The sequence below is a fragment of the Nestor notabilis genome, unplaced genomic scaffold (assembly GCF_000696875.1).
Source record: "Nestor notabilis isolate BGI_N333 unplaced genomic scaffold, ASM69687v1 scaffold7225, whole genome shotgun sequence".
Classification (NCBI taxonomy): domain Eukaryota; kingdom Metazoa; phylum Chordata; class Aves; order Psittaciformes; family Psittacidae; genus Nestor; species Nestor notabilis.
Window position 1 is genome coordinate 4,662 of NW_009927796.1, and position 11,036 is coordinate 15,697.

The 11,036-nt window shown below is 42.4% G+C and overlaps 2 protein-coding genes across 2 annotated transcripts in view; both read right to left on the reverse strand.

Moving 5' to 3' along the window:
• Positions 1-1,257: 1,257 nt before the first annotated feature.
• On the reverse strand, positions 1,258-7,610 carry LOC104405483 (chromosome unknown open reading frame, human C11orf16). The gene is made up of 9 exons (XM_010014209.1): positions 7,444-7,610; positions 6,486-6,645; positions 6,177-6,179; positions 5,127-5,355; positions 3,703-4,363; positions 3,464-3,516; positions 3,062-3,249; positions 1,332-1,451; positions 1,258-1,296 (listed from the first exon to the last, which is right to left on the reverse strand). The coding sequence occupies exons 1-9, from the start codon at positions 7,608-7,610 to the stop codon at positions 1,258-1,260; spliced, it is 1,620 nt and encodes a 539-aa protein (XP_010012511.1).
• A 3,102-nt stretch (positions 7,611-10,712) lies between these two features.
• The window catches only part of ASCL3 (achaete-scute family bHLH transcription factor 3), a 3,119-nt gene continuing 2,795 nt past the window's right edge, over positions 10,713-11,036 (reverse strand). Inside the window, 1 exon segment of the mRNA XM_010014211.1 lies at positions 10,713-11,036. This exon segment is cut by the window's right edge and continues 18 nt beyond it. Within this exon segment, the coding sequence (XP_010012513.1) occupies positions 10,713-11,036 (324 nt within the window).

The window sequence follows — 11,036 nt, forward strand, 5'->3', positions numbered from 1 at the left end:
ATGCAGCCTACTTTGTACACTGATTTTATAGACACTTGTACATTGTGTGCCTTCCATCTAATTATGTGGCTTGTAATTCTAGGTTCTTATGCTTTAAACAATTAAAGATACAATCAGTGTAATAAAATACATAATTTAATCTTTATGGTGGCAGCTTCTTTTATATTATCCTCAGACAGAACAACCATGTCATATTCCTGACCACAGAAAACATGATCCATGTGGTATGAATATGGATGTACATCAGCTTCTGTGGGCTGGTGCTGATTTTAGAGCACCTGGCTCACAGTGCATCTCTCCTATCTGTACTTTTATTATTCTGATAAAGAAATAAAATGCAAATTAGATTCACTATTTAGGACCGCCCCCCCCAACTTAGGGAGGTGCTTGAATATGTGTCAGATGTTCAGTATAGGCACATAAGCTATTGACACTGTCTCTTTGGAGGCTTTCACCTAAGCTAAACACCAGTTAGCTACCTTTTTCAGTAGGTAGTAGCATACCCTGAATTATCTCTTGTTCCCTGCAGGGGAAAAGTACTGCCAAGCAATTGCATGCTGCAGATTATGGCCAAGTTCATACACTTTAAATATGAGGAGTCTCACACTAATGACTCCCTGGATTCTTAACTCTTCTGAAGGATCAGATTTCACAATCAGAATTAGTGTAATCTTTTTGTAGCTGATGGTATTAAGGTTTCAATTAATTTTCATAGGAATATAAAATTCACTGACTTGAATGCTAGATCTCTCAGCATTTTGTTGTTTGTATCTACAGTAGCAGGTTCTTTACCCTCTGGCTACTTTCTCTTGTGCTTTAATACTGAAAAAAGTATTTTCAGCTGTCGGCCTGTTTCTCCATTCCTTCTGGCTTTCTACAAAAAGAAATGGCTATGCTGAATTCCTCTGGCTGACCCCAAAGAACTATAGACAAATTGGAGATTTATTAGACTTGCTGTGCATCTGTTCAGGCTCTTAATGCTCATACTAGTTCACTTGATCTCTCCAGAATTCCTAAGTCCAAATAATTAGGAGTTTCATACAGTACCTTGCAGTAAAGAATGAGGATGCTGGAATTCAGTGTGGGTAGAAATAAGTTTCTCAGTTATTAAAATTATAGTTATCCATAAAGATAGTCCGCAGACACAGTACCTAAATCAGAACTTGATTTGGTTAATAAATGTTACACTGATCTAGTATAAGCAATTTACCTGAAATTTCAGCTCCCAAGCCTCATCAGTTGTACATTTATTGAATTCTAGTTGATCATGTCTTTCTCTGTTTTGTTGCAAGTGAGCTCTTTACTGATTTTTCTGTCTGTCCTCTTCCGACATGGTCTGTATCATCAAGTTTGTCGTCTCGTATGCAAGTTGCTTTATGATTATCATCTGACTCTGTTTCCTTTCTTGCTGTTTTATATCTTTGTTTTTCTGATGCTGCAAAACCTTCTTCCTGAAGGACACAAAAAAAAATATCCCTAGGAAGTCTAGTCTAAAAAAAACCCATCAGTGTCTTTGTAGCTGCTGCTGTAAGATAGGTACCTCTGCCTCGTGTACCTTTAATAATGCTATCATTTCTGTGCTAGTACAGACTATTGCTGAAACAGAAAACACCAAAGGATTTTCAGAAGGTGCTAGGCTTTGATCAAAAACTTTGCTCCTTTAGAATTCAGGAGGATTTTTGGTGACTACAGCAGGAGAACATTAGCCCCACAGAGAACACCTCTGGGAAGCCTGCTTCACTTGTTCTGTGAGTTACCTCTGATGCAGTCTGTATTATGTGGTAAAACTGCTTCAGCTATCTCAAAGAGTAGCAGTCTTCTGGGTTTAAAAACAGCAAGGGCTATTTTAGAGGAATAAAAGTGTGTCGTACTCTGTATTACCACATTGCATTCACTACTGTGATTCATGCAGCCACACTGGGGCTAGAATGAAACCACTCTAGTTTCTTTTTACTTTTACCAAGAGGAAAACCATGTCACTTCTGTGCACTAGAGTTCCATCTGGCCTAAAAATTCCTAGAAAACCAATTACAGAGGTGAGTAACTATGATTATTGAAACAGTAAAGTAGAACCATACAGTTAATAAGTTCATAGGCATCTGGTTAAAATTAATGTATGTACTTGTGAGAATACAAGATGTATTCCAGTATATTCTCTGCTCACTAAAATGTCATTAACACATTAATCTTCTAAAGAAAATCATGCAAGTCTAGCATGTTCAAAGTTTCACTCTGCAGTCAGCTCACAGTAGCAAGAGCATGAAGCTACAGAAGAGCTAATATTTGATTTTTTTAATATATAATTTATTAATGGTACTCCTGTTGCTCTTGTGCAGAGAAATGTTTTCTTCCTCTTTTCTGTGCTTGCTTTCTTCGGCATTCATATTCTGGTTTGGGGTTTTTTGTCCCCAGTTTTCTAGAGCAGGAGGGGACCATGGCCAACAGCAACCAGGCCTAAAAATCTGGTGATTGTCTTTGTTCCTGGCTGTGACACAGTTTGCTTACTCTGCATCGCCTAGCTTTATGATAGCATCTGCTGTTTAAACTGCTTGTTTCTTGTGAGGAAGTAAGAGAAGATATTCAATAAAGGCTGCTTACTAAAAAATCTGGTTTTATCTTTCAGAGATAGAGATTGTGACTATCAGAATCTGTCTGGCAGAACCCAGTACCTTTCCAGATTGAATCTTTTCTTGTGCTGCTAATAATCACATCTGACCATTTCCAAGGCCACTCATGTAGATCCCTGCTTCCACAGGACTTCATTGGGTTGGTGCCAATTGGCAGGTTTCTGAACTGAAATCTGCATTGTTGAATGCTCTCACAGTTACCAGAATAATCTTTTGCATTTTACCAAGTAGCTTCAGCCCTTCCTTAGTGTTTTGGGACTTTTCTTTTGTTTCCATTAGTGTCATGCCTATCACAAAACTGGTGGATGGCCTTAGCAAGCTGTTAAAAACAATGTATTTTTCTAGCCCACTTTCAGACCATTAACAAGAATATTTCTTCCATTCAAACAAACCATGTGTTTACACAAATACAGTATTAATACAGATTATCTTACCCCCAATGACAGCTTGAAATCTTGGTCTCGTAAGATTCCTTTCATCGTGAGTTGCCCTCTGGGAGGCTGCTCGATGGTTTTGAACATTGCACCGTGATTAGTGGAGGCAACACTGAATGTGTCCCCAGTAGAGATGGCTTTGGGTTCCAGCTTGCCCTTCGTACATGTGCTGCTGCGATTGACGAGTCCTGGGAAGGAGTAAAATTGTATCTGAGAGTGAAACCAGAACTGAAATGGAGAAACATTCATTTCAGAAGCAAGGCAAATGCACTTTAAGCTTAAAAGGAATTATTTCCGGTTATTCTGCATGGACTAGCAAAGGTTAATGGAGATGTTAGCATCATACGAAGTGGGGGGAAATGATGGGGAACAAACTCTGAGAGGGATATCTATGCTTCTAACCGAAATTCATGTTCTGGTAGGTTTCCATTGGATTATATGCTAAAAGGAGAGCCAGCATGCAAGATGAGGCAGCAGAAATGTTGAGGAGAGGGAATTACTGTGTTAGAGACTGAAAAATTTACAGCATTCACACCAATAAACTACAGGCTAAGTGACTGCTCAGAAGACCAGAACACATTTTGGGTTTTTTTTTTTCCTCTCTGACTGCTGCTTGCCTGTGGGGGTGTTAAAAGGTACCTGAATTACTGGGATGGGACTTGTGGTGGCTTCTTTTCCGGTATTTCCACTCAGGTCTTGCAGAATCCTTTAGCCTTGGCTTCTCCAGACAACTGGAGCCTGTGTTAACAGCACTGTCCACCACGGTACTCTTAGTGGGGAATGGCTCCAGGTCCCACTCTGAATCAGAAGAGGGAGAAGATGGTGCCACAGCTGCTGCTGCTTCTGGTTTGGGGCTTTTTGGTTCTAGAAGGCATGGAGGGGGCTCACTGCTGGAATCTACCTCTTCTGTCTCGCTTTGAAATACCAGACGCCTGGAGGGAAGAGGCCACCAGGCACTCACACGGGGATGGCAGCAGCAGATGCACCTTACATATGCTGACAAACACCTTATACAACCACAGTGACAGTGGAAACATGGCCAGCAGGGTAAGCAGAGCAAGCAGTGCTTGGCGAGGCTATGTACAGCGCAAACGGGAATCGGGGCTGTTTTAGGGCTGTAGGAAAAAATACAACAGTTGGTGTCTGGAATTCCTCTGGACTTCACCCTGCTGGTGAAGGGCATGTGGATCATCTCTACAATCCTTTCCCACAGGCTAGGAGGGATCCACAGAGCCACACCTTGCGGGAGTTTGACTTTCTTGTCATTCCAGAAGTGGACCATAATTTCTTCATCTTCTGAGGCTATTGAGAAAAAAGGTAAGCAGCCATTAAGTGGGCAGCCTGCCTGGGTAGTGCCCACACACAGCTCAGGCTTTGCAGCTTTATGCACTTCCCACTCCTGTCAAGCGGTAGGATCAACTACCTCTCTGTGATGCTTCACCATAAAGTCATGGTAGCAGGCAGCTGCAGCACCATCGGTGCGACAACAGGCCTGGCAGTATCTTTCCTTTCAATTTGTCATCAGATGAATAAGAAAATGTTGACTGAGTAACTTTTATTGTTATTGCCAAAGTTAGCAGTAATGCTCCAAGAATAGTATTTTGGTAAGTCAGCGGAGCTTAACTGTCAGACATAGGAAAAATGAATGAGCTGTTAAAATCTCCTACATTTGGGTGATAAAATCACCCCAGATGTACCAGTACAAATGTGAGCATTCAAGCACAGATAGGTGCTTCCCAAGAGCTGTCTCACTACTCACGAGAAGGCCACTGTCCTTCACATGGCAGACACAGACTTGTCCATGCAGACAGGAAATAGCACAAACAATGAAGATGATATTTTTATGGGTCATATATGGGTCACAACTTCCTTAGGGTCAGACTGGTGAGGTTACACAGATATCCATCAGCAAGTCCCATTAGCTCCTGCAAGCTTTAAGTAACACTAAACTGTAGTCTGTGCACTAGTTATTCTCTGGCAGTAGCACAGTGACAAGAGTTTACCCTGACAGCCTCACTTACGCTCCAGAGCAAGGCAAGGAAGAAGAGGGCAGCACCTTTCTTACCTCGTAAGGGGTCCCTTGTCTCAATGCCCATGAGGACAGTTCCAGGGCCATACCTGGCCGTATTTGGCTCCCAGGGGGCCAGCACTTTGTCTCCAGGGAGTAAGGAGTGCTTCATCCCGTTCACGTATTCTATTATGTCATCCTTTGCTGTTTTTTGTACACACACTGGATGCCTTCCACGTGACACAAGTGGTTTGGCCAACTCTACCAGGAACACGCCTCTTTCATTCTGTTACCAGGAACAAAATAATAGCTTCTCTGAAGAACAGTCCATAATGTGTCAGGTCATGTAACCTTCACCAGGAGGACATTTGGTGGCTACGTGGCTAGGTCAAAACAAGCCCAAACAGTAACTAAATAGTGTGAGGTTAGTCCAGCACTGAGACAGTCAGAAAGCCTCCATGAGGCTCACCAGACAGCAGGCTGTGTGAATCATATGTATAGATTCACTGCCACTAGGATCTGTATTTTCATCCCCAAGAGAAAAAGCTATAGGTAGAGTGCAACTGGCTTTCACAAACCATGCTGTCTGCTCCCGGTAACAAGGGACAGCGAAGCCGTTCAGACCCGTTCTTCAGTCATGCCCTTCCTCATTACATACAACACTGACTCTGCTTCCGGGGGGGCTGTTGGGAATTTTTGTTTTCTTTTAAATTAAGACCTGTCAAGAGGCTTTCCATCAACAACGAAACAATGAACTTCCCTGTTCCTGGGGAAGAATAGGCTCTTTTTTCCGTTCAAGTTTGAAGTGCTAACAAACTAACAAATTAAAGCTTTCACTAACATTTCTGGAAAGACACGGAGCCATTGGTCTGTAGCCGCCTCAAGCTGGAAGTGTGTACATAAAACACTAATGCTTTTCCTGTGCTATTGTTGGTTATGTGTCTACACACAACAGCGGGCGGTACGCTGCTCACAACAGCACTGACGCTGCCTGAGCTTGGCAGGGGGCCTGCGCTTGCGAGGTGCACAACACCACTGCTCTCACCAGGAACTGGGAGTTCGGGGGGCACCCATCTTCTGCACAAGATAAGGATCCCCAAAACACACCTGCTCACTCCTAGAAATGGACTCAGAAAAGGAAGCTGAGAAGAGCAAGGTCCTGATCGCTATTAGTGTCTGAGGCTGTGCTTCATGCGAGAGGCTCACCCAGCATGCCAGGCAGCAGGAGGAGAAGGCAGCCTGGAATCAGGCACATTGGAAGCTTAATGAATCAGCATAACCACGAGCATCAGCTGTTCTGGTGATCTGTTCTCTAATTCATGCACCAGCTGAAATCAAAACTGATACACTAAACTCAAGTGGCCAGGCCACCCTATTACAAACACCCACGACTACGGCACAGCAACCATCACTCACCTCTAACTCCTCTTTTACGGTACCATGGTAGTAAAATCCGTCTTGTTCCCCTCTCACCAACACAGGGATGTTGCTGTCTAAAGCCACCGATCTCCCTGATGCACTCAGCCTCCTCCGTGCTGGGTCAGGGGAGGGGGTGTAGTGGGTAATCCATTGGCACCTTGAAGAAAATAAAATGGGTCAACACTTTGAGAAACAGCTTCTGTAGGTCAAGGCGGGGGGGAAAGAAAATCTTGTAAAATTTAAGAACTGGATCACTCCACCGCCTTCTGTAACACTCCCACAGGCCAAAGCACGTGGGAAGAAACAGAAAACTTGCTTGTTCTGGGACAATTCCTTGCTCTTGGGAAAAAATCATCAGTGCTTGTTTTTACGCAGATTTCTTTGGTTTGGGGTTTAGAGGAAGTAAGCTGGAATCCTGGGCCAGTACTACCTGCCCTAGCCCCTTTGCTCTTTACATGGCAGCCAGCGAAACCCTGAAGATCAGGAGAAAGGAGCCACCTCCAGCACAGGGCACAGCTAGGTGTGCTCAAGAGCGTGGTGGCTGATGGTTTACACTGAGGCATTTGGGGAACAACAGAAAAGTAGAAAAGTAAACAATGAAGCTTCTGGTTGATGACAGGTTTAAGTTCACAACAGGAAAACTAATCCCCTGTCACAAAGCATTAGAAACATTTTACAAAAGACATCTGCTAATACAAGATGCTTCTATTTATCCAAATAATATTAAAGGAATGTTCCTTTGACAGGAGGTTTTCTCAGGCTTCACTTTTTGTAATCTCCAGGGCAGCAAATCACTTTAGTTAATACCATCTAAAACACTGCCAGTGCAGGGGAGGGGAAAGCTCAAATGACATTGAAGTTGTTAATTTATTCATCTGACACACCAGCCTGTTTTATACTATTAGATATCATGAAAAAGAACAAATCACAGATTCCAACAAGAACTTTATTTTACCTCCGGGGGGTGAGGGGCTCAGCGATCCGGGTGGGATGCACTACAGAGGAGCTCCTGCAGCAGCGGCTGCCAATAGGCACAACACTGGAGCACAAGGACTTGTCCAGAGCTGGCATCGCACTGCAGTACCTGTGACCTGTTGGCAGGGATGCTTCCAAACCAGCCATTCTTGCAAAAGCAGCTGCTCGCAGGACTCAGTCCTGATCTGTTGGTAATAAGGAGACAATTATAGAATCATAGAATAGTAGGGTTGTACTGTCATTTTATAACATGAGCAGATGCCTTCTGGTGTACCTCAAGAACACGGTAGCTTTTAGTAATTGCTTATTTTTATTTTAAAATAATTAATTCAAAATATCCAGACTGGCATTTGGTCAGATGAACCCATACTACTGATCTCAGTAATCTTCAGGCTCCCAAATCCTGACCTGGTAGAGGGACAGAAACACCCAAGGAAACTAGAAATGTTGTGAAATCCTCAGGAAAGCAATAGCTTTTAGCTCCCTCCTACTTTTGCTTCCCTCTTTAACATCCAGGTCTCCTATAGCTACGCTCTCCTTTAAAGCTTTCTTATACAGGGTTCCAGACAAACCTTCCCTATTTTACAAGCTCAGGCAGAAACTACAGCTGAAGTCAACAGGCTGAGTGAACATGACAGTTTTTGAACGTGATGTCAGATTACAGTTGCCTGTTACTTGTTCTATTTATAGTGACGAATTAAGAGGAAATATTTTGCTCTTTCAGCTGTCCTGTCACATTTTATAACAGTAGGATTATGGCCTGCCATGAGGAAGAATGAGGTGCTCAGATTTGACAAGTGATAACTATTCAGAGGCTGTCACAGTAAGACTGATGATGTGATGCTCTCTCTGGTAACCTGACAAGATGTCGTAGATAGACAAGCTTCCATTTTTACTTTTTAATATACCTTAGAAGTGTTTAGCATGCTCAGAGTAAAAATTGCACGGAAATTAAACAACATAAAATGTAAGTACCTAATTTACAAAACACAGTTTAAGCACTCATGTTACGTTTAAATATTATTCTGCCTCCTAGATAAATGATCTGTGAATCCTTTGTATGAGGACTCCCAGATATACGTAATTTCATCAAACTAGCATGCCAAACCCAGCAAGAAGAGTGGATTAACTGCTGCAAAATGCATCTTTAAGTCAGCAAATCACTTATTTCACAACTACACAAACTCACTCATTACAACCCAAGATGGAATCAGTAATACTTTACAAAGAAATGCAACTATCCATTCTACATTAAAGCACATTTTAAACACTTTCAGCACTGTTACTGCTGAGAGCAGGTCCCCTATTTCTGTATAAAATAGGGCACTGACAAACGCAATTGTGCAACACTTTAGGAGGGTTTTTTTCCTGGATAATTACAAGAACTTTAACACAGCAGCGTTTCAAACTTACCAGCTATTGATAACACTGTGTCTGGTCGATCTGGATTTAGTCCCAGTGCAGAAATCTTGCCCTTTTGCCCGTTGGATGCAGGAAGCAGTTTCCTGCCCGTGTTTCCTAGTTGCTATGGAGGTTGCCACAGTTGTAACTACAGGGATTGGACACCCTGACCTTGCCGGTTACAAACCGCTGCAACACGACTACTGAAAGGAACATTTCCCTGCACCATTTTCAACTCCCCATTGATCTAGATATTGCACTGAAAGGCTGCAGGGGCAGGCAAGGGATTATAAGAGGGTGCAATGTCCTCCAGGTTTTCTGCCAACTATTGCAGGGCAAATAACAGCACCACTCGAAGCTGCAGTTTAGATATAGGAAAAAGCAGCCCACCACCACGGGGTGTGACAAATAAATTAGTTTAAGAAAGGTTAAAGCTGAGACCAACCAAGGTCAGATTACCTTACAGACTTTTCCTTTTTGCAATAAAGGGGAAGGATTAATGAATCCTACACTTCCTGCAAAGTGCGTATCAAAAACATGTCAGAAATCTACAATGCCAAAATTTACCTGTTAATCTCTGCTGTGACCCCTGATCTTCATTTTCTCCTCAATAAACGTTAACTTTTTTTTGGGGGGGGTGGGGAGGGAGGGAAGGGATACTTGATTTCATTTTTGCTATGAAAACAAGATAACAGAGGGGGTGACTGCAATTAGGGACAAGGATACAGCACTTGGGAAGCCTGTAACCATCTTCTCTACATTCTGCAGACCATCAGTAACAAAATACCCTTACATACAACAAACATTAAGAACACTTTATCAGTTAAGAGCTAAACTCTTTTCACACAGATCTGTTCTCTATCTGTTCTGTTAGCCAAAGCCATCAGTAGTACAGGGAAACAGCCTGGCTGGTCAGGGAAGACCACCCCAGACCTCAACCATTACCAGTAGAAGTCCCAAAAATTTCCAGTTGCAGGATTATTCCCACACACACACCCTGTCCAAGGCAATACTCCCTTGCCAATTCTCTTTATACTGTGTATTGTGTGAGTAGTCCTAATAATACTTAAGGACTGTAAGAGCTGAAGAAATATCCAATTTTCAATAGAAATTGGGCTAAATCAACAGTTCTTAATGGAATTAAAGCATTCATTAATAAAAAAAGAACAGCACTTGCGAGACATTAATTATGCTCTTTGTACGTTCAGTAACGTGTTTCAGAAACCTGCTACCCTCTTTTTATTTTCCCCCTTTTAAACCAAGTTATCCTTTCTGTTGGCACCTAACAACATCCCTGGGAACCTTTAAGAAGACCTTCAAGAGAAACACTGGCAATTAGGCCAAAAATCTTCTAAGAAAGTACTTGTGAGATTAAAACAGGCACATTGCAGAAAACAAGAGGAATCTCAGTCCCATCAGTGGAAAGGTTTTATTTCAAAGCATGCAGGTTGTGACGACACATACAGTTACTTCACACGTATAGGTTAGTACATTTTTGGTTTGGCGACAATTTTAAAACTGCTTCATGATTTCTATGAATTAACTAACTTAGGCCTGACACATACAGTTACTTCGCACATATAGGTTAGTACATTTTTGGTTTGGCAACAATTTTAAAACTGCGTCATGATTTCTATGAATTAACTAACTTAGGCCATTCGGATGAGATTTCTCCTGTTGTCTTTTTCATATCTAAGTGTAGTTACTATCTGCAACATTAAAATTCTTTTGTGTGGGCCTATACTGACTCACACTACGATCTGCTTGTCAGATACGCCTGGAAAATGCACATCATTAATAATACAGTAGGTTCCCAGACAGGAAACCTTTTGCTTGGTTTGGAATGGTTCAGATAGTCTTCGAAAACTGGTTTTGTTTGTTAACTGCTTTAGGTGCTTGGCTTGGCTCCATGACACTTTTTTCTGCCACCACAGAATCACTGTACAGAATGGACTGCAGGTAGCTGATGTATTTTATAGCAGCACGGAGCGTCTCTACCTTGCTGAGCCGTTTCTCCAAGTATTCCTTGGGTAGGTGATGCCTCAGTTTAGCATAGCCTTCATTGACGCATTTAACCCTCTGCCTTTCCCTCTCGTTCCTCTTTCTGATGAAAGCTGTCCCATAGGAGCACTCGCTCCTGCGGTAACTTGCATGGGGCATTTGGTAGGGAAA